This window comes from Taudactylus pleione, unplaced genomic scaffold (assembly GCF_031769625.1).
Source record: "Taudactylus pleione unplaced genomic scaffold, aTauple2 ptg000618l, whole genome shotgun sequence".
Taxonomy (NCBI): Eukaryota; Metazoa; Chordata; class Amphibia; order Anura; family Myobatrachidae; genus Taudactylus; species Taudactylus pleione.
Window position 1 is genome coordinate 1,683,445 of NW_028285020.1, and position 26,250 is coordinate 1,709,694.

Sequence of the window (26,250 nt, forward strand, 5' to 3'; positions counted from 1 at the left end):
ATGTATGTACAGTATGTATAGTATGTACAGTATGTATGTACAGTATGTATGGTATAGTATGTACAGTATGTATAGTATGTACAGTATGTATGTACAGTATGTATGTACAGTATGTATGTATAGTATGTACAGTATGTATGTATAGTATGTACAGTATATATGTACAGTATGTATAGTATGTACAGTATGTATGTACAGTATGTATGTACAGTATGTATGTACAGTATGTATGTATAGTATGTACAGTATGTATAGTATGTACAGTATGTATGTATAGTATGTACAGTATGTATGTATAGTATGTACAGTATGTATGTACAGTATGTATAGTATGTACAGTATGTATGTATAGTATGTACAGTATGTATGTATGTACAGTATGCATGTACAGTATGTATAGTATGTATGTATGTACAGTATGTATGTACAGAATGTATGTATAGTATGTACAGTATGTATGTACAGTATGTATGTATAGTATGTACAGTATGTATGTATAGTATGTACAGTATGTATGTATGTACAGTATGTATGTACAGTATGTATGTACAGTATGTATGTATAGTATGTACAGTATGTATGTATAGTATGTGCAGTATGTATGTATAGTATGTATGTACAGTATGTATGTATAGTATGTATGTACAGTATGTATGTTCAGTATGTATGTACAGTATGTACAGTATGTATGTACAGTATGTACAGCATGTATGTATAGTATGTATAGTATGTACAGTATGTATGTACAGTATGTATGTACAGTATGTACAGTATGTATGTACAGTATGTATGTATAGTATGTATGTACAGTATGTACAGTATGTATGTATAGTAGTATGTATGTATAGTATATATGTATAGTATGTATGTACAGTATGTATGTATAGTATGTATGTATAGTATGTATGTACAGTATGTATGTATAGTATGTACAGTATGTATGTACAGTATGTATGTACAGTATGTATGTACAGTATGTACAGTATGTATGTACAGTATGTATGAATAGTATGTACAGTATGTATGTACAGTATGTACAGTATGTATGTATAGTATGTATGTACAGTATGTATGTACAGTATGTATGTATAGTATGTACAGTATGTATGTATAGTATGTATGTACAGTATGTATGTACAGTATGTACAGTATGTATGTACAGTATGTACAGTATGTATGTATAGTATGTACAGTATGTATGTACAGTATGTACAGTATGTACAGTATGTATGTACAGTATGTATGTATAGTATGTACAGTATGTATAGTATGTACAGTATGTATGTATAGTATGTACAGTATGTATGTATAGTATGTACAGTATGTATGTACAGTATGTATAGTATGTACAGTATGTATGTATAGTATGTACAGTATGTATGTATGTACAGTATGCATGTACAGTATGTATAGTATGTATGTATGTACAGTATGTATGTACAGAATGTATGTATAGTATGTACAGTATGTATGTACAGTATGTATGTATAGTATGTACAGTATGTATGTATAGTATGTACAGTATGTATGTATGTACAGTATGTATGTACAGTATGTATGTACAGTATGTATGTATAGTATGTACAGTATGTATGTATAGTATGTGCAGTATGTATGTATAGTATGTATGTACAGTATGTATGTATAGTATGTATGTACAGTATGTATGTTCAGTATGTATGTACAGTATGTACAGTATGTATGTACAGTATGTACAGCATGTATGTATAGTATGTATAGTATGTACAGTATGTATGTACAGTATGTATGTACAGTATGTACAGTATGTATGTACAGTATGTATGTATAGTATGTATGTACAGTATGTACAGTATGTATGTATAGTAGTATGTATGTATAGTATATATGTATAGTATGTATGTACAGTATGTATGTATAGTATGTATGTATAGTATGTATGTACAGTATGTATGTATAGTATGTACAGTATGTATGTACAGTATGTATGTACAGTATGTATGTACAGTATGTACAGTATGTATGTACAGTATGTATGAATAGTATGTACAGTATGTATGTACAGTATGTACAGTATGTATGTATAGTATGTATGTACAGTATGTATGTACAGTATGTATGTATAGTATGTACAGTATGTATGTATAGTATGTATGTACAGTATGTATGTACAGTATGTACAGTATGTATGTACAGTATGTACAGTATGTATGTATAGTATGTACAGTATGTATGTACAGTATGTACAGTATGTACAGTATGTATGTACAGTATGTATGTATAGTATGTACAGTATGTATGTATGTATAGTATGTATAGTATGTATGTATAGTATGTATGTATAGTATGTACAGTATGTATGTATAGTATGTATGTATGTATAGTATGTACAGTATGTATGTACAGTATGTATGTATAGTATGTACAGTATGTATGTATAGTATGCATGTATAGTATGTATGTATAGTATGTACAGTATGTATGTATAGTATGTATGTATAGTATGTATGTATAGTATGTATGTATAGTATGTACAGTATGTATGTATAGTATGTACAGTATGTATGTATGTATATATTTCATACTTGCCTACTCTCCCGGGACTGCCCCACCCACCCAGCAAGAGTATAGATGTCCACCGGCATGGTGGCTGCACCCCGCTCCACCGCACCCACATGCAAAAGTGGGCAGCCCGAGGGTACGGTAAATCGTTTCATGACGAATCATGTCATCTAAGCCCTGCCCCCTGCTTAATAATGCTGTAATATCGGCATTATAAAGCGGGGTGCGGGGCTGCGATTACGCGATCGTGCTGGCATACACCTGCACCTACCACTTCAGCCGCCCCCACACCTCCTGCTGTATTGCCCTGAGGGAGCTGCTAGAATGTTGGCACATCTGCAAAATTTAACAGGGAGAATTTAACCGATCCTGCAACAGATCGCGGGACATCGATGGCCACCGGTTTGCTTTTACGACTGGTAGATCGGTGATTCAGATCCCAGCGCAGGATCGGGCTATCCGCCAGCAGGTATATAGGGGCCTCATGTCAATTAACACATGTGCTACAGCTAGATGGTCTGGAAAACATGGACCGTTAGGGTTCCATAAGGCCTAGGGTTGGGAAACACTGACCTAGACCATGTAGAACAGGTGACGGGGGTGGAAGTTGGCCTCAGAAGGACTCGCAATCCAACATTTCAAGTACCACATTAATCAGAGCAATCATATAATTTGTGTGTTTATTAAATGTTCTCATTATATTATACATTTGTAGTGACAGGTTAAATATATATATATGTGTCATAGAGAACGCAGGATACTCTCCAACATATAAACAACAGGTGATACTCTGTGTGAACCAGCCACACCAGCCATGTGATGGTGTCATCCCGCCAAGGGAAAGGGTATGAAATCCCTATGTCAGAAGCCCGACAGGACAAGATCCCCTCCCCTCTCCCACCCCCCTAACACTCCCTAAGTCCCCTCCCGGGGGTGCCTGTACCTAACCCTCCCTTCCCGCACCCTAAACCTAACCCTTCCTGGCACCCTCCTCCCAGTGGTGCCTAACTCTCACCGGGGGGGGGTGCCTAACCCTAAGTCCCCCCGGACATACCTCGATCGATCCGGCATCCTTCTGTATTCCGGCGTCGGGATTAAGAGAGGCGTCAGTATTTCGATGCCTATCTTTAGTCCCCCGTCGGGCTTTAGTTGTCGGGATATTCACTACATCCCCCGCCAAGACGTGACATTACACATTCCTTATAATATGTTTCAGTGTGATCACTATACACTAACATCAGTGACTCAAACTCCAGTAGAAAATGTGATATTAATTACTTGTGTTAGCTAAAGACACAATTTTATTACACTTGTGAATCAAGTTCTGCATTCCTGAGAATTAAACCTGTCTGCAAAGTGATCACTGGAGCAGGAAGATTTTCTCAAATTGATGGACACTGACAACTAAGATGTTCTCTCATCACTGGATTAGGAGAACTGGAGTCATTCCCATGTTACAGCTGTAGATATCCTCTCATCATTGGTTTAAAGAGAACTGGAGTCATTTCGTCATTAGAGTTGTAGATATCTTCTCATTGATGGATTAGGAGAACTGGAGTCACTCCCACAGTAGAGGTTGTAGATATTCTCTCATTGATGGATTAGGAGAACTGGAGTCATCCCACAGTAATGGTTGTAGATATCCTCTCATTGATGGATTAGGAGAACTGGAGTCACTCCCACAGTAATGGTTGTAGATATTCTCTCATTGCTGGATTAGGAGAACTGGAGTCACTCCTACAGTCATGGTTGTAGATATCTTCTCATCGATGGATTAGGAGAACTGGAGTCACTCCAACAGTAATGGTTGTAGATATCCTCTCATTGATGGATTAGGAGAACTGGAGTCATCCCACAGTAATGGTTGTAGATATCCTCTCATTGATAGATTAGGAGAACTGGAGTCATCCCACAGTAATGGTTGTAGATATCCTCTCATTGATGGATTAGGAGAACTGGAGTCATCCCACAGTAATGGTTGTAGATATCCTCTCATTGATGGATTAGGAGAACTGGAGTCATCCCACAGTAATGGTTGTAGATATCCTCTCATTGATGAATTAGGAGAACTGGAGTCACTCCTACAGTCATGGTTGTAGATATCTTCTCATTGATGGATTAGGAGAACTGGAGTCACTCCAACAGTAATGGTTGTAGATATCCTCTCATTGATGGATTAGGAGAACTGGAGTCACTCCCACAGTAATGGTTGTAGATATCCTCTCATTGATGGATTAGGAGAACTGGAGTCATCCCACAGTAATGGTTGTAGATATCCTCTCATTGATAGATTAGGAGAACTGGAGTCATCCCACAGTAATGGTTGTAGATATCCTCTCATTGATGGATTAGGAGAACTGGAGTCATCCCATAGTAATGGTTGTAGATATCCTCTCATTGATGGATTAGGAGAACTGGAGTCACTCCTACAGTAATGGTTGTAGATATCTTCTTATTGATGGATTAGGAGAACTGAAGACATTCATTTAGTGATAGATGAGTGGAGCTGAAGGTGAGCCCTCATTTGTGGGTGAGTAAAGAGCAATGATACTACAATAGTGCACGTTCTCTTATTGATGTGAAAGAACGGAAGTCCTTGATGAACGGGAACTGAAAATCTGTTTTGCTGAAGAATAATAAGAATACAAGTTGTCCTCTTATTGATAGATAAGAAGAAATGAAGATGTCTACTCATTAATGGGTAAGAAAAACACAAATATATCCTGTAATGCGATTAATCTGTTGGACTGATGAAAGCTCCTCTCACATCCAGTCAGTTTGGGATATTGAGCAGTGAGGGCGCTATATAAAGGTGAGGTGACCCGGAACTCCAACAACGTCACCCGGCTGGGAGATGAGATTTGTAGAAGAAAGTACGATTCCCAGGGTCACAAATGCTCCACGTTTGTTCCCAGATATATAATCAACAGCTGACATCTAACAGGAGAAATAACATCACTTTTCTAAGACATGGTAAATGGTCATATAGCAGCTGACACAGGTAAGACAATAAATAAAAGAGAGAAATACCCCTACCCATACCCATACCCCTATCCATGCCCCTACCCCTACCAATACACTTACCCCTACCCATGACCCTACCTCTACCCCTACCAATACCCCTACCCATGCCCCTACCCCTACCAATACCCCTACCCATGACCCTACTTCTACCCATGCCCCTATCCCTACCAATACCCCTACCCATGCCCCTACCAAAACCCCTACCCCTGCCAATACCCCTACCAATACCCCTACCCCTACTAATACCCCTGCCCCTACCCATGTTCCTACCCATGCCCCTGCCCCCACCAATACACCTACCCATGCCCCTACCCTTACCCATGCCCCTACCCCTGCCACTACCCCTACCCCTACCCTACCAATACCCCTACCAATACCCCTACCCCTACCCCGCCCCTACCAATACCCCTACCACTACCCCTACCAATACCCCTGCCCCTACCAATACCCCTACCCATGCCCCTACCAATACCCCTTCACCTACCCCTACCCCTACCCATGCCACTACCAATACCCCTGCCCCTAGCAATACCCCTACCCATGCCCCTACCAATACCTCTAAACCTGCCCCTACCCCTGCCCCTTCCCCTACCCATGCCCCTACCAATACCTCTAAACCTGCCCCTACCCCTGCCCCTTCCCCTACCCATGCCCCTACCAATACCCCTACCCCTGTCCCTACAATATTTAGTTGAAGAGTTTGATGACATGAGAAAGATATAACGGAGTTCGCCAAACACAAGAAAGAGACGGTAAGTGATGAAGTCAGTTTTGTTGTGCTGTGGAGATGAGACTTGTGGTGACTTCAGTGACTGGGATACAGTGAGGAAGAGGAGGATGATACAGTGAGGAGGAAGAGGATGATAGAGTGAGGAAGAGGAGGATGATACAGTGAGGAAGAGGATAATACAGTGAGGAAGAGGAGGATGATAGAGTGAGGAAGAAGAGGATAATACAGTGAGGAGGAAGAGGATGATAGAGTGAGGAAGAGGAGGATGATAGAGTGAGGAAGAGGAGGATGATAGAGTGAGGAAGAGGAGGATGATACAGTGAGGAAGAAGAGGATGATACAGTGAGGAAGAAGAGGATGATACAGTGAGGAAGAGGAGGATGATAGAGTGAGGAAGGAGAGGATAATACAGTGAGGAAGGAGAGGCTAATACAGTGAGGAAGAGGAGGCTGATACAGTGAGGAAGAGGAGGATGATAGAGTGAGGAAGAAGAGGATGATAGAGTGAGGAAGAAGAGGATAATACAGTGAGGAAGAAGAGGATGATACAGTGAGGAAGAGGAGGATGATAGAGTGAGGAAGAGGAGGATGATACAGTGAGGAAGAGGAGGATGATAGAGTGAGGAAGAGGAGGATGATAGAGTGAGGAAGAAGAGGATGATAGAGTGAGGAAGAAGAGGATGATACAGTGAGGAGGAAGAGGATGATACAGTGAGGAGGAAGAGGATGATAGAGTGAGGAAGAGGAGGATGATACAGTGAGGAAGAAGAGGATAATACAGTGAGGAAGAGGAGGATGATAGAGTGAGGAAGAGGAGGATGATACAGTGAGGAAGAGGAGGATGATACAGTGAGGAAGAAGAGGATGATACAGTGAGGAAGAAGAGGATGATACAGTGAGGAAGAGGAGGATGATAGAGTGAGGAAGGAGAGGATAATACAGTGAGGAAGGAGAGGCTAATACAGTGAGGAAGAGGAGGCTGATACAGTGAGGAAGAGGAGGATGATAGAGTGAGGAAGAAGAGGATGATAGAGTGAGGAAGAAGAGGATAATACAGTGAGGAAGAAGAGGATGATACAGTGAGGAAGAGGAGGATGATAGAGTGAGGAAGAGGAAGATGATACAGTGAGGAAGAGGAGGAGGATAGAGTGAGGAAGAAGAGGATAATACAGTGAGGAAGAAGAGGATGATACAGTGAGGAAGAGGAGGATGATACAGTGAGGAAGAGAAGGATGATACAGTGAGGAAGAGGAGGAAGATACCTTGAGGAAGAGGAGGATGATAGAGTGAGGAAGAAGAGGATGATACAGTGATGAAGAGGAGGATGATAGAGTGAGGAGGAGGATGATAGAGTGAGGAAGAAGAGGATGATAGAGTGAGGAAGAGGAGGATGATACAGTGAGGAAGAGGAGGAAGATACCTTGAGGAAGAGGAGGATGATAGAGTGAGGAAGAAGAGGATGATAGAGTGAGGAAGAGGAGGATGATACAGTGAGGAAGATAGAGTGAGGAGGAGGATGATAGAGTGAGGAAGAAGAGGATGATAGAGTGAGGAAGAGGAGGATGATAGAGTGAGGAAGAAGAGGATGATAGAGTGAGGAAGAGGAGGATGATACAGTGAGGAAGAGGAGGATGATACAGTGAGGAAGAGGAGGATGATACAGTGAGGAAGAGGAGGATGACTGCTACAACAACGATAATAACGACTGGGAAGAAGTTGTTTGTGTAAGACACAATGGCGACTTTCAGGAACCTGCAGTGTATGGAATGGGAAATAGGTTTGAGGAACACATGTGTAACCAAGGATGTATGTACTAAACATGTCCATAAGTGCGGAGAGAAAACACAGGATAATACAGTAAGTAAAGACTTAAAGATGACCAACCAGGGTGTGAGGAAAGGAAAAGGTGACACCTGGATATTAATAGCATTTACTAAGTAAAACTACTTTATCTTCTCAAACCATAATTGCCCTGATTTTGACACTCACCTCTATTACACCTAAAGACCTCCATGTGAAGTGCAGAATGTAGATGAAAGGAAAGGCTGGGAGGAACTGTTATTGCCTTGATCAGCATTTTCCATTGCCTGCAGAGGGGTCAGTGTTTGGGTCTGTGTTGAATGTCCATGGTTGCCATGTGCAGAGCCGTCATTGGGATTTGGCACCGAGTCATAGAAAATGAGGTCTTCAGCTGGTAGAGTCTCAGCTGCTAAGTTACTGGTGGGGAAAGTATGGTGAACTATGACATCATCTGTGCTTTGAACAACTATGTCCTTGGAGCCATCTGTATTCAGTGGCTCAAATGCAGAGACATTTCCCATGACTGGTGGGCTGCCAGGGTGGGTGTCCTCAAACATAATTAATCTCTCGGTGGGCAGTGACTCACATATCAGAGCAGTGTTCACAGGTTGTGCAACTTCAATAGAGAGGTCATCGATTGGTAGGGGCTGAGGATTCGGTGAGGTGGCAGCAGGAAGAGAGGAGGACAAAGGTATAGACTGACTTGATGGAACCTGAATTTGGATATTATTTGTTTCGGCTTCATATTCAGGTGAGCTGTCCATAGGAGAGGAGACACATACAGGTAAAGACTCAATAGATGAACCGCTAAAGAAGTCATCATTGACCTGAGCGTGGAATTCCTTTGAGCCATTGGCGGGAAGTGAGGCATGTACAGGTAGCAACTCAATTGGTAGAACATCAGCTTGGTTATTACATGTTTGAGATGTCAGTGAGTTGTCAGTAGTAAATGAGGCAAATATAGGTAAAGAGTCAATTATTGAGACCTCAGTTTGGTAATTATTGGGCTGAGATTCGGGTAAGTTATCGGTGAATAGGGAGTTAAATACAGGTAAAGATTTATCTATTGGATCCTCAGTTTGTTTATCATTTGATTGAGATTCCGTTGAGTTGTCGATGGGAAGAGAGTAAAATAGACAGTCAATTAGAGAAGCCTCCATATGATTATTATTGGGCTGAGTTTCAGGTGAGGGTTCAGTAAGAAAGCAATCACATACAGGTAAAGACTCAATTAGTGGAATGTCTGTTTGGTTATTATCGAGCTCAGATTTAGGTGAGGCATCAGTGGGAAGGTAAGCAGGTACAGTTAAAGATTCAGGTAGTGGAACCACAGTTTGTTTATCAGGTTCCAATTCAGGTGAACTGTCAGTGGAAAAAAAGGTAACTAAAGGTGAAAACTCAATTAGTGAAGCCTCGGTTTGGTTATTATTGAGTTTAGATTCAGATGAGCCATCAGTAAGAAAGGAGTCAAATATAGGTAAAGATTCAATTAGTGGAACCTCAGTTTTGTTTTTACTGTGTTCAAATTCAGGTGAGGCATCAGAGAGAAGGTAGGTAGATACAGGTAATGGTTCAGAAAGTGGAACCTCAGTTTGGCTATTATAGGGTTTAGATTCAGTTGAGCCATTGAAGGAGATGGAGGTAGATAAAGGTGAAAACTCAGTTAGTGGAACCTCAGATTCATTATAATTGGGTCTAGATTCAGATGCCTCATTGAAGGGAAGGGGGTCAAAAATAGGTAGAGAGCCAAACAGTGGAACCTCGGTTTTATTATTATTCAGTTCAGATTTAGGAAAGGCATAGGTGGGAAGGCAGGCAGATACAGGTAAAGATTCAGGTAGTGGAACCTCAGTTTGGTTATTATCGGGTTCAGACTCAGGTGAAGAATCAGTGGGCAGGGAGATGGCAATAGGTAAAGATTCAGGTAGAGTAACCTCAGTTTGGCTATTATCAGGTTCTGATGTAGGTGAGGTATTAGTAGGAAGGTAGAAAAATACAGGTAAAGACTCAGGTAGAGGAACCTCAGTTTGGTTATTCACAGGTTCAGATTTTGGTGATGCACCAGTAGGAAGGTATTCAGATACATGTAAAGATTCAGGGAGTGCAACCTCAGTTTGGTTCTTATCGGATTCAGATTCAGATGAGGCATCAGTGAGAAAGGAGATGGCAACAGGTAAGAATTCAGGTATTGGAACCTCAGTTTTGTTATTATCGGGTTCAGACTCAGGTGAGGCATCAGTGTGCAGGGAGATGGCTATAGGTAAAGATTCAGGTAGAGTAACCTCAGTTTCACTATTATTGGATTCTGATTTAGGTGAGGCATCGGTGGGAAGGTAGGCAGATACATGTAAAGATTCAGGTAGTGGAACCTCAATATGGTTATTAGCAGTTTCAGGCGCAGGTGTGGCATCGGTGGGAAAGGAGTTGGCAACAGGTACAAATTCAGGTAGTGGCACCTTAGTTTTGTTATTATCGGGTTCAGGCTCAGGTAAGGAATCAGTGGTCAGGGAGTTGGCTATAGGTATAGATTCAGGTAGTGGAACCTCAGTTTTGCTATTATCGGGATCAGGCTCAGGTAAGGAATCAGTGGGCAGGGAGTTGGCTATAGGTATAGATTCAGGTAGTGGAACCTCAGTTTTGCTATTATCGGGATCAGGCTCAGGTAAGGAATCAGTGGGCAGGGAGTTGGCTATAGGTAAAGATTCAGGTAGTGGAACCTCAGTTTGGTTATTATCGGGTTCAGGCTCAGGTGAGGTATTGACTAAAGGTAAAGATGAAAGTAGAGGAATATCAGTTTGGATTTTATCGGGTTCAGGTGATTCATTGGTGAGAGGGGATACAGCAACAGGTAAAAATTCAGGTAGTGGACCCTCAGTTTTGTTATCTGGTTCAGGCTCATGTAAGGCATCAGTGGGCAGGGAGACGGATATAAGTAAAGATTCAGGTAGTGGAACCTCAGTTTGGTTGTTATCGGGCTCAGGTGAGGTATTGGCTAAAGGTAAAGATGAAAGTAGAGGAATATCAGTTTGGTGTTTATCGGGTTGAGGTGATTCATTGGTGAGAGAGGATACAGCAACAGGTAAAAATTCAGGTAGTGGAACCTCAGTTTGATTATTATTGGGTTCTGGTTTAGGTGAGGCATCAGTGGTAAAGGAGATGGCTATAGGTAATGATTCAGATAGTGGATGCTCAGCTTGGTTATCATGGAGTTCACCTTGAGATTCAAGTGAGTGTATATAGGGACGGATATGAGATTTGGGTAAAGTCTCTAGGTTTGAATTATCTAGGGTATTAAAGGGTAGAATCTCATTAAAGTTCTTTGTGGAACCTGTGGAAAAAAGTAGAGCATCATCACGTAATGCCAAAGCAACTGGTGAGGTCTTGAAAGTCTTAGGGATAGTTGTCTCTGTATTAAAAGGGGCATAGGGTTGGGGACTCACATAGGATAATAAAGATGCCAAAGGGGATGAAACAGGAGAACGTTTGTCTGCTATCAGTGAAGCAGCGGGTGGGACAGAATATGCGGGCAGAACTTCTGTGGTAGTAGTAGCAAATGTGTCATCTCTGGTGGGTATAATCAAATTTGATTTAGTCTCTGTGACATTGACCATTGAAGAAGATTGGAAAGTCGCCTCTTCAGTGGCTGGAGCAGAAGGAACTGAGACCAGCGCGGCAGGAGTAGGTAGAGTGATATCTACAGCAGGTTTAGTAGTTGTCCATGTAGCATCTGTGGTAGATTTTGACACTGCTACCTCTGTGTTGGGGAGGTCAGTAGAAATTCTATCATCTGTAAGAGGTGTTGGACTAGCAAAAGCTATCTCTGTCAGAGGAGTGGAGATAGAGACGGTGGCTTTTATTGCAGTTGGTTTGCTGGCTGTTGGTGATTTTATGCTGTACGACTGTACCATAATAGTTTTTTTTGGGTCTTCCTGGACCTTAGGTTGAGATGTTGATGAAGAATCAACAGGCACAAGCTCGGCTTTGTATATACCACTTGACAAGAGAGAAGTTTCCTCTAGGTTTGCTTGTGGTATACTGTTGAGGGATACAGGTCTAGTCTGAGGGTCGGTGTTTGGGGGGGAGTTAGTGTGTTGCTGAGGATCTTCTGGGGGTATATATTCAGCTCTAAATAGGAAATCACTAGACACAGTCTTTGGTGATGTATTATGCGTCTGAGTTGGAGAACTCCCTTTAAAATGTGATTGACTGACTCGAGTGGTGGTAATAGGAGGGGGTATGAATGTAGGTAAAGAGTCCACCTTGGGAGAGGTGACAGGCAGAGGAGACTTGGAGAAGATGAAGGCAGGAGAACATGGTTGGGGGGTGTAAGGTGAAGGAGAACTGAATGAGTCTCTTTTTTGAAAACCATACATGTAAGTTGGACTTCGGGACATGGAGGACAAAATAGATTCTGTATTACTGCGCTGGTATCGCGGTGTCGGTCTGCTGAAAATACCTTCAAGTGAAAAAGAAAATATCAGACGCTATCAATATTTACCCCATTCATACACTGACCATTTACCCCATTCATAGACTGGCCATTTACCACATTCATAGGCAGACCATTTACCCCATTCATACACTGACCATTTACCCCATTCATACACTGACCATTTACCTCATTCATACACTGACCATTTACCCCATTCATACACTGACCATTTACCCCATTCATAGATTGACTATTTATCTCATTCATAGACTGACCATTTACCCCATTCATAGACTGACCATTTACCCCATTCATAGACTGACCATTTACCCCATTCATACACTGACCATTTACCTCATTCATACACTGACCATTTACCTCATTCATACACTGACCATTTACCTCATTCATACACTGACCATTTACCCCATTCATAGATTGACCATTTACCCCATTCATAGATTGACCATTTACCCCATTCATAGACTGACCATTAACCCCATTCATAGACTGACCATTTACCACATTCATACACTGACCATTTACCACATTCATACACTGACCATTTACCCCATTCATACACTGACCATTTAACTAATTCATAGGCTGACCATTTAACTAATTCATAGGCTGACCATTTACCTCATTCATAAACTGAACATTTACCTCATTCATAGGCTGACCATTTATCACATTCACAAGCTGCCCATTTACCCCATTCATATTACCCCATTCATAGGCTGACAATTTACCCCAATCATATTACCCCATTCATACACTGACCATTTACCCCATTCATAGGCTGACCATTTACCCCACTCATATTACCCCATTCATAGGTTGACCATTTACCCCATTCATAGACTGACCATTTACCTCATTCATAGACTGACCATTTACCTCATTCATAGGCTGACCATTTACCACATTCATAGACTGACCATTTACCCATTCATAGGCTGACCATTTACCCCATTCATACACTGACCATTTATCACATTCACAGGCTGACCATTTACCCCATTCATAGACTGACCATTTACCACATTCATACACTGACCATTTACCCCATTCATACACTGACTATTTACCACATTCATACACTGACCATTTACCTCATTCATACACTGACCATTTACCCCATTCATAGATTGACTATTTACCCCATTCATAGACTGACCATTTACCACATTCATAGACTGACCATTTACCCCATTCATAGACTGACCATTTACCCCATTCAAAGACTGACCATTTACCCCATTCATAGACTGACCATTTACCACATTCATAGACTGACCATTTACCACATTCATACACTGACCATTTACCCCATTCATACACTGACCATTTACCCCATTCATACACTGACCATTTACCTCATTCATACACTGACCATTTACCCCATTCATAGATTGACTATTTATCTCATTCCTAGACTGACCATTTACCCCATTCATAGATTGACCATTTATCTCATTCATAGACTGACCATTTACCCCATTCATAGACTGACCATTTACCACATTCATACACTGACCATTTACCCCATTCATACACTGACCATTTACCTCATTCATACACTGACCATTTACCCCATTCATACACTGACCATTTACCCCATTCATAGACTGACCATTTACCCCATTCATAGACTGACCATTTACCCCATTCATAGGCTGACCAATTACCCCATTCATACACTGACCATTTACCTCATTCATAGACTGGCCATTTAACTAATTCATAGGCTGAACATTTAACTAATTCATAGGCTGACCATTTACCTCATTCATAGACTGACCATTTACCTCATTCATAGGCTGACCATTTACCTCATTCATAGACTGACCATTTACCCCATTCACACACAGACCATTTATCACATTCACAGGCTGACCATTTACCCCATTCATATTACCCCATTCATAGGCTGACAATTTACCCCATTCATATTACCCCATTCATACACTGACCATTTACCTCATTCATAGGCTGACCATTTACCCCACTCATATTACCCCATTCATAGGCTGACCATTTACCCCATTCATAGACTGACCATTTACCTCATTCATAGACTGACCATTTCCCTCATTCATAGACTGACCATTTACCACATTCATACACTGACCATTTACCACATTCATACACTGACCATTTACCCCATTCATACACTGACCATTTACCTCATTTATACACTGACCATTTACCCCATTCATACACTGACCATTTACCCCATTCATAGACTGACCATTTAACTAGTTCATAGGCTGACCATTTAACTAATTCATAGGCTGACCATTTACCTCATTCATAAACTGAACATTTACCTCATTCATAGGCTGACCATTTATCACATTCACAAGCTGCCCATTTACCCCATTCATATTACCCCATTCATAGGCTGACAATTTACCCCAATCATATTACCCCATTCATACACTGACCATTTACCCCATTCATAGGCTGACCATTTACCCCACTCATATTACCCCATTCATAGGTTGACCATTTACCCCATTCATAGACTGACCATTTACCTCATTCATAGACTGACCATTTACCTCATTCATAGGCTGACCATTTACCACATTCATAGACTGACCATTTACCCATTCATAGGCTGACCATTTACCCCATTCATACACTGACCATTTATCACATTCATAGACTGACCATTTAACCCATTCATACACTGACCATTTACCCCATTCATACACTGACTATTTACCACATTCATACACTGACCATTTACCTCATTCATACACTGACCATTTACCCCATTCATAGATTGACTATTTATCTCATTCATAGACTGACCATTTACCCCATTCATAGACTGACCATTTACCACATTCATAGACTGACCATTTACCACATTCATACACTGACCATTTACCCCATTCATAGACTGACCATTTACCCCATTCATAGACTGACCATTTACCACATTCATAGACTGACCATTTACCACATTCATACACTGACCATTTACCCCATTCATACACTGACCATTTACCCCATTCATACACTGACCATTTACCTCATTCATACACTGACCATTTACCCCATTCATAGATTGACTATTTATCTCATTCCTAGACTGACCATTTACCCCATTCATAGATTGACCATTTATCTCATTCATAGACTGACCATTTACCCCATTCATAGACTGACCATTTACCACATTCATACACTGACCATTTACCCCATTCATACACTGACCATTTACCTCATTCATACACTGACCATTTACCTCATTCATAGACTGACCATTTACCCCATTCATAGACTGACCATTTACCACATTCATACACTGACCATTTACCCCATTCATACACTGACCATTTACCCCATTCATACACTGACCATTTACCTCATTCATACACTGACCATTTACCCCATTCATAGATTGACTATTTATCTCATTCCTAGACTGACCATTTACCCCATTCATAGATTGACCATTTATCTCATTCATAGACTGACCATTTACCCCATTCATAGACTGACCATTTACCACATTCATACACTGACCATTTACCCCATTCATACACTGACCATTTACCTCATTCATACACTGACCATTTACCCCATTCATACACTGACCATTTACCCCATTCATAGACTGACCATTTACCCCATTCATAGACTGACCATTTACCCCATTCATAGGCTGACCAATTACCCCATTCATACACTGACCATTTACCTCATTCATAGACTGACCATTTAACTAATTCATAGGCTGAACATTTAACTAATTCATAGGCTGACCATTTACCTCATTCATAGACTGACCATTTACCTCATTCATAGGCTGACCATTTACCTCATTCATAGACTGACCATTTACCCCATTCACACACAGACCATTTATCACATTCACAGGCTGACCATTTACCCCATTCATATTACCCCATTCATAGGCTGACAATTTACCCCATTCATATTACCCCATTCATACACTGACCATTTACCTCATTCATAGGCTGACCATTTACCCCACTCATATTACCCCATTCATAGGCTGACCATTTACCCCATTCATAGACTGACCATTTACCTCATTCATAGACTGACCATTTCCCTCATTCATAGACTGACCATTTACCACATTCATACACTGACCATTTACCACATTCATACACTGACCATTTACCCCATTCATACACTGACCATTTACCTCATTTATACACTGACCATTTACCCCATTCATACACTGACCATTTACCCCATTCATAGACTGACCATTTAACTAATTCATAGGCTGACCATTTAACTAATTCATAGGCTGACCATTTACCTCATTCATAAACTGAACATTTACCTCATTCATAGGCTGACCATTTATCACATTCACAAGCTGCCCATTTACCCCATTCATATTACCCCATTCATAGGCTGACAATTTACCCCAATCATATTACCCCATTCATACACTGACCATTTACCCCATTCATAGGCTGACCATTTACCCCACTCATATTACCCCATTCATAGGTTGACCATTTACCCCATTCATAGACTGACCATTTACCTCATTCATAGACTGACCATTTACCTCATTCATAGGCTGACCATTTACCACATTCATAGACTGACCATTTACCCATTCATAGGCTGACCATTTACCCCATTCATACACTGACCATTTATCACATTCATAGACTGACCATTTACCCCATTCATACACTGACCATTTACCCCATTCATACACTGACTATTTACCACATTCATACACTGACCATTTAACTCATTCATACACTGACCATTTACCCCATTCATAGATTGACTATTTATCTCATTCATAGACTGACCATTTACCCCATTCATAGACTGACCATTTACCACATTCATAGACTGACCATTTACCACATTCATACACTGACCATTTACCCCATTCATAGACTGACCATTTACCCCATTCATAGACTGACCATTTACCACATTCATAGACTGACCATTTACCACATTCATACACTGACCATTTACCCCATTCATACACTGACCATTTACCCCATTCATACACTGACCATTTACCTCATTCATACACTGACCATTTACCCCATTCATAGATTGACTATTTATCTCATTCCTAGACTGACCATTTACCCCATTCATAGATTGACCATTTATCTCATTCATAGACTGACCATTTACCCCATTCATAGACTGACCATTTACCACATTCATACACTGACCATTTACCCCATTCATACACTGACCATTTACCTCATTCATACACTGACCATTTACCCCATTCATACACTGACCATTTACCCCATTCATAGACTGACCATTTACCCCATTCATAGACTGACCATTTACCCCATTCATAGGCTGACCAATTACCCCATTCATACACTGACCATTTACCTCATTCATAGACTGACCATTTAACTAATTCATAGGCTGAACATTTAACTAATTCATAGGCTGACCATTTACCTCATTCATAGACTGACCATTTACCTCATTCATAGGCTGACCATTTACCTCATTCATAGACTGACCATTTACCCCATTCACACACAGACCATTTATCACATTCACAGGCTGACCATTTACCCCATTCATATTACCCCATTCATAGGCTGAAAATTTACCCCATTCATATTACCCCATTCATACACTGACCATTTACCTCATTCATAGGCTGACCATTTACCCCACTCATATTACCCCATTCATAGGCTGACCATTTACCCCATTCATAGACTGACCATTTACCTCATTCATAGACTGACCATTTCCCTCATTCATAGGCTGACCATTTATCTCATTCATAGACTGACCATTTACCCCATTCATAGATTGACTATTTATCTCATTCATAGACTGACCATTTACCCCATTCATAGACTGACCATTTACCCCATTCATAGACTGACCATTTACCCCATTCATAGACTGACCATTTACCCCATTCATAGACTGACCATTTACCACATTCATAGATAGACCATTTACCCCATTCATACACTGACCATTTACCTCATTCATACACTGACCATTTACCCCATTCATAGACTGACCATTTAACTAATTCATAGGCTGACCATTTAACTAATTCATAGGCTGACCATTTACCTCATTCATAGACTGACCATTTACCTCATTCATAGACTGACCATTTACCCCATTCATAGGCTGACCATTTACCCCATTCATAGGCTGACAAATTACCCAATTTATACATTGACCATTTACCCCATTCATAGACTGACCATTTAACTAATTCATAGGCTGACCATTTAACTAATTCATAGGCTGACCATTTACCTCATTCATAGACTGACCATTTACCTCATTCATAGGCTGACCATTTACCCCATTCATACACTGACCATTTACCCCATTCATACACTGACCATTTATCACATTCACAGGCTGACCATTTACCCCATTCATATTACCCCATTCATAGGCTGACAATTTATCCCATTCATATTACCCCATTCATACACAAACCATTTACCCCATTCATAGGCTGACCATTTAATAAAACTCATATTACCCCATTCATAGGCTGACCATTTACCCCATTTATAGACTGACCACTTACCTCATTCATAGACTGACCATTTACCCCATTCATAGACTGACCATTTACCCCACTCATATTACCCCATTCATAGGCTGACCATTTACCCCACTCATATTACCCCGTTCATAGGCTGACCATTTACCCATTCATAGACTGACCATTTACCCCATTCATAGATTGACCATATACCTCATTCATAGGCTGACCATTTACCCCATTCATAGGCTGACCAATTACCCCATTCATACACTGACCATTTACCCCATTCATAGACTGACCATTTAACTAATTCATAGGCTGACCATTTACCCCATTCATATTACCCCATTCATACACTGACCATTTACCCCATTCATAGGCTGACCATTTTCCCCATTCATAGGCTGACCATTTACCCCATTCATAGACTGACCATTTACCCCATTCATACACTGACCATTTATCCCAATCACAGGCTCACCATTTACCCCATTCATAGCCTGTCCATTTACCCCATTCATAGATTGACCATTTACCCCATTCATAGACTGACCATTTACCACACTCATATTACCCCGTTCATAGGCTGACCATTTACCCCACTCATATTACCCCGTTCATAGGCTGACCATTTACCCAGCATAGACTGACCATTTAACCCATTCATAGACTGACCATTTACCCCATTCATAGGCTGACCAATTACCCCATTCATACACTGACCATTTACCCCATTCATAGGCTGACCATTTACCCCATTCATGTTACCCCATTCATAGGCTGACAATTTACCCCATTCATAGCCTGTCCATTTACCCCATTCATAGACTGACCATTTACCCCATTCATAGGCTGACCATTTACCTCATTCATAGACTGACCATTTACCCCATTCATAGGCTGATCATTTACCCATTCATACACTGACTATTTACCTCATTCATACACTGACCATTTACCCCATTCATAGGCTGATCATTTACCCCATTCATACAGTGACCATTAACCCATTCATAGACTGACCATTTAACCCACTCATATTACCCCGTTCTTAGGCTAACTATTTACCCCACTCATATTACCCCGTTCATAGGCTGACCATTTACCCCAGTCATAGACTGACCATTTACCTCATTTATAGACTGACCATTTACCTCATTCATAGGCTGACCATTTACCCCACTCACAGGCTGATCATTTACCCCATTCATAGACTGACCATTTACCCCATTCATAGACTGACCATTTACCCCATTCATATTACCCCGTTTATAGACTGACCATTTACCCCATTCACAGGCTGATCATTTACACCATTCATAGACTGACCATTTACCCATTCATAGACTGACCATTTACCCCATTCAAAGACTGACCATTTACCCCATTCAAAGACTGACCATTTACCCCACACATATTACCCTGTTCATAGGCTGACCATTTACCCATTCATAGACTGACCATTTACCCCACTCATATACCCCATTCATAGACTGACCATTTACCCATCATAGACTGACCATTTACCACGTTCATAGACTGACCATTTACCCCATTCATAGGCTGACCAATTACCCCATTCATAGGCTGACCAATTACCCCATTCATACACTGACCATTTACCCCATTCATATTACCCCATTCATAGGCTGACAATTTACCCCAATCATATTACTCCATTCATACACTGACCATTTACCCCATTCATAGGCTGACCATTTACCCCACTCATATTACCCCATTCATAGGTTGACCATTTACCCCATTCATAGACTGACCATTTACCTCATTCATAGACTGACCATTTACCTCATTCATAGGCTGACCATTTACCACATTCATAGACTGACCATTTACCCATTCATAGGCTGACCATTTACCTCATTCATACACTGACCATTTACCCCATTCATACACTGAACATTTACCCCATTCATAGACTGAACATTTACCCCATTCATAGACTGACCATTTACCCCATTCATAGGCTGACCAATTACCCCATTCATACACTGACCATTTACCTCATTCATAGACTGACCATTTAACTAATTCATAGGCTGACCATTTAACTAATTCATAGGCTGACCATTTACCTCATTCATAGACTGACCATTTACCTCATTCATAGGCTGACCATTTACCTCATTCATAGACTGACCATTTACCCCATTCACACACAGACCATTTATCACATTCACAGGCTGACCATTTACCCCATTCATATTACCCCATTCATAGGCTGACAATTTACCACATTCATATTACCCCATTCATACACTGACCATTTACCTCATTCATAGGCTGACCATTTACCCCACTCATATTACCCCATTCATAGGCTGACCATTTACCCCATTCATAGACTGACCATTTACCTCATTCATAGACTGACCATTTCCCTCATTCATAGGCTGACCATTTATCTCATTCATAGACTGACCATTTACCCCATTCATAGATTGACTATTTATCTCATTCATAGACTGACCATTTACCCCATTCATAGACTGACCATTTACCCCATTCATAGACTGACCATTTACCCCATTCATAGACTGACCATTTACCCCATTCATAGACTGACCATTTACCACGTTCATAGATTGACCATTTACCACATTCATACACTGACCATTTACCCCATACATACACTGACCATTTACCCCATTCAAACACTGACCATTTACCTCATTCATACACTGACCATTTACCCCATTCATAGATTGACAATTTCTCATTCATAGACTGACCATTTACCCCATTCATAGATTGACTATTTATCTCATTCATAGACCGACCATTTACCCCATTCATAGACTGACCATTTACCCCATTCATAGACTGACCATTTACCCCATTCATACACTGACCATTTACCCCATTCATACACTGACCATTTACCTCATTCATACACTGACCATTTACCCCATTCATACACTGACCTTTTACCCCATTCATAGACTGACCATTTACCCCATTCATAGGCTGACCATTTACCCCATTCATAGGCTGACCAATTACCCAATTTATACACTGACCATTTACCCCATTCATAGACTGACCATTTAACTAATTCATAGGCTGACCATTTAACTAATTCATAGGCTGACCATTTACCTCATTCATAGGCTGACCATTTACCCCATTCATACACTGACCATTTACCCCATTCATACACTGACCATTTATCACATTCACAGGCTGACCATTTACCCCATTCATATTACCCCATTCATAGGCTGACAATCCCATTCATATTACCACATTCATACACAAACCATTTACCCCATTCATAGGCTGACCATTTAATAAAACTCATATTACCCCATTCATAGGCTGACCATTTACCCCATTTATAGACTGACCACTTACCTCATTCATAGACTGACCATTTACCCCATTCATAGACTGACCATTTACCCCACTCATATTACCCCATTCATAGGCTGACCATTTACCCCACTCATATTACCCCGTTCATAGGCTGACCATTTACCCATTCATAGACTGACCATTTACCCCATTCATAGACTGACCATATACCCCATTCATAGGCTGACCATTTACCCCATTCATACACTGACCATTTACCCCATTCATAGACTGACCATTTAACTAATTCATAGGCTGACCATTTACCCCATTCATATTACCCCATTCATACACTGACCATTTACCCCATTCATAGGCTGACCATTTACGCCATTCATAGGCTGACCATTTACCCCATTCATAGACTGACCATTTACCCCATTCATACACTGACCATTTATCCCAATCACAGGCTCACCATTTACCCCATTCATAGACTGACCATTTACCCCATTCATACACTGACCATTTATCCCAATCACAGGCTCACCATTTACCCCATTCATAGCCTGTCCATTTACCCCATTCATAGACTGACCATTTACCCCACTCATATTACCCCGTTCATAGGCTGACCATTTACCCCACTCATATTACCCCATTCATAGACTGACCATTTACCCCATTCATACACTGACCATTTATCCCAATCACAGGCTCACCATTTACCCCATTCATTGCCTGTCCATTTACCACATTCATAGATTGACCATTTACCCCATTCATAGACTGACCATTTACCACACTCATATTACCCCGTTCATAGGCTGACCATTTACCCCACTCATATTACCCCGTTCATAGGCTGACCATTTACCCCATTCATAGACTGACCATTTACCCCATTCATAGGCTGACCAATTACCCCATTCATACACTGACCATTTACCCCATTCATAGGCTGACCATTTACCCCATTCATGTTACCCCATTCATAGGCTGACAATTTACCCCATTCATAGCCTGTCCATTTACCCCATTCATAGACTGACCATTTACCCCATTCATAGGCTGACCATTTACCTCATTCATAGACTGACCATTTACCCCATTCATAGGCTGATCATTTACCCATTCATACACTGACTATTTACCTCATTCATACACTGACCATTTACCCCATTCATAGGCTGATCATTTACCCCATTCATACAGTGACCATTTACCCATTCATAGACTGACCATTTACCCCACTCATATTACCCCGTTCTTAGGCTAACTATTTACCCCACTCATATTACCCCGTTCATAGGCTGACCATTTACCCCAGTCATAGACTGACCATTTACCTCATTTATAGACTGACCATTTACCTCATTCATAGGCTGACCATTTACCCCACTCACAGGCTGATCATTTACCCCATTCCTAGACTGACCATTTACCCCATTCATAGACTGACCATTTACCCCATTCATATTACCCCGTTTATAGACTGACCATTTACCCCATTCACAGGCTGATCATTTACCCCATTCATAGACTGACCATTTACCCATTCATAGACTGACCATTTACCCCATTCAAAGACTGACCATTTACCCCATTCAAAGACTGACCATTTACCCCACACATATTACCCCGTTCATAGGCTGACCATTTACCCATTCATAGACTGACCATTTACCCCACTCATATACCCCATTCATAGACTGACCATTTACCCATCATAGACTGACCATTTACCACGTTCATAGACTGACCATTTACCCCATTCATAGGCTGACCAATTACCCCATTCATAGGCTGACCAATTACCCCATTCATACACTGACCATTTACCCCATTCATATTACCCCATTCATAGGCTGACAATTTACCCCATTCATAGACTGACCATTTACCCCATTCATAGCCTGTCCATTTACCCCATTCATAGACTGACCATTTACCCATTCATAGACTGACCATTTACCCCATTCATAGGCTGACCATTTACCCCATTCATAGGCTGACCATTTACCTCATTCATAGACTGACCATTTACCTCATTCATAGACTGACCATTTACCCCATTCATAGGCTGATCATTTACCCATTCATACACTGACCATTTACCTCATTCATACACTGACCATTTACCCCATTCATAGGCTGATCATTTACCTCATTCATAGGCTGATCATTTACCCCATTCATGGACTGACCATTTACCCCATTCATAGGCTGATCATTTACCCCATTCATAGGCTGACCAATTACCTCATTCATAGGCTGATCATTTACCCCATTCATAGGCTGATCATTTACCCCATTCATAGGCTGATCACCATTCATAGGCTGATCATTTACCCCATTCATAGGCTGAACATTTACCGCATTCATACACTGACCATTTACCCCATTCATAGGCTGATCATTTACCCCATTCATAGGCTGATCATTGATCAGCAGAATAGACTTTGGATGACCATCTGAGTGGTAACATGTAGACAAGTCCTTACCTGAAGGGGATTTAGATGGAGAGTTGGGTGTGGATGGGGGCGAGAATGAAGTGGACACTGAGCGTTCCTGCTGGCGAAAGAACTCCCGAGGATTCATGGACCTGTGGGATAGAAGTGTAGCTGCCTCCTGTGGGAATATGTAAAACATATATTAGGGACATGATGACCTCACATTATACCTGGACAACTTACATGTTAAACATTACATTTCTCAGCATCATTTAATATGGATCTATATATTGTCTGTCTCGTACCATTCATTTCACACCACAATGCTCTACTCTCATATCTGAGGCTGTATATAGAGATACTCACTGCGGCCATCTCAATAGACTGACTGCGCTTAAATCTTCCTCGCTCCTCCTCCTCGTATTCCTTCTGCTGCTGCATCTGTTGTAGAAGAATCCACAGGTTACACTACAGCCAGCAGTCAACTTACACCAGAGAGGGAGGTACCAGTGGAGAGATTTATGGGGTGGGGTCTTCATAGTGTAGGTGTGTATGGATAGTGGTATATATCGGGAAGGTAGGTATCAGTGTAGGTGTGTATGGATAGCGGTACATATCGGGAAGGTAGGTAACAGTGGAGGTGTGTATGGATAGCGGTACATATCGGGGAGGTAGGTATCAGTGGAGGTGTGTATGGATAGCGGTACATATCAGGGAGGTAGGTATCAGTGGAGGTGTGTATGGATAGCGGTACATATCTGGGAGGTAGGTATCAGTGGAGGTGTGTATGGATAGCGGTACATATCGGGGAGGTATGTATCAGTGGAGGTATGTATGGATAGCGGTACATATCGGGAAGGTAGGTATCAGTGGAGGTGTGTATGGATAGCGGTAAATATCGGGAAGGTAGGTATCAGAGGAGGTATGTATGGAAAGCGGTACATATCGGGAAGATAGGTATCAGTGGAGGTATGTATGGAAAGCGGTACCTATCGGGGAGGTAGGTATCAGTGGAAGTATGTATGGATAGTCGTACATATCTGGGTGGTAGGTATCAGTGGAGGTATGTATGGATAGCGGTACATATCCGGGAGGTAGGTACCAGTGGCGGTATGTATGGATAGTGGTACATATCTGGGAGGCAGGTATCAGTGGAGGTATGTATGGATAGCGATACATATCGGGGAGGTATGTATCAGTGGAGGTATGTATGGATAGTGGTACATATCCGGGAGGCAGGTATCAGTGGAGGTGTGTATGGATAGTGGTACATATTGGGGAGGTAAGTATCAGTGGAGGTGTGTATGGATAGTGGTACATATCGGGGAGGTAAGTATCAGTGGAGGTGTGTATGGATAGTGGTACATATAGGGGGTATGTGTCACTGGGGGGTGTATGGAGAGCGGAACATATAGGGGGGT

General features: G+C 41.2%; 1 protein-coding gene across 1 annotated transcript in view; it reads right to left on the minus strand.

Moving 5' to 3' along the window:
• Positions 1–3,458: 3,458 nt before the first annotated feature.
• The window catches only part of LOC148479678 (uncharacterized), a 180,657-nt gene continuing 157,865 nt past the window's right edge, over positions 3,459–26,250 (minus strand). The window contains exons 9-12 of the mRNA XM_088454470.1: positions 25,196–25,270; positions 24,881–25,007; positions 8,284–12,550; positions 3,459–5,478 (exon numbers count right to left, since the gene is read on the minus strand). Of these exons, the coding sequence (XP_088310596.1) occupies positions 8,295–12,550; positions 24,881–25,007; positions 25,196–25,270 (4,458 nt within the window). The 3' untranslated portion in view covers positions 3,459–5,478; positions 8,284–8,294. The remainder of the gene's footprint in view (positions 5,479–8,283; positions 12,551–24,880; positions 25,008–25,195; positions 25,271–26,250) is intronic.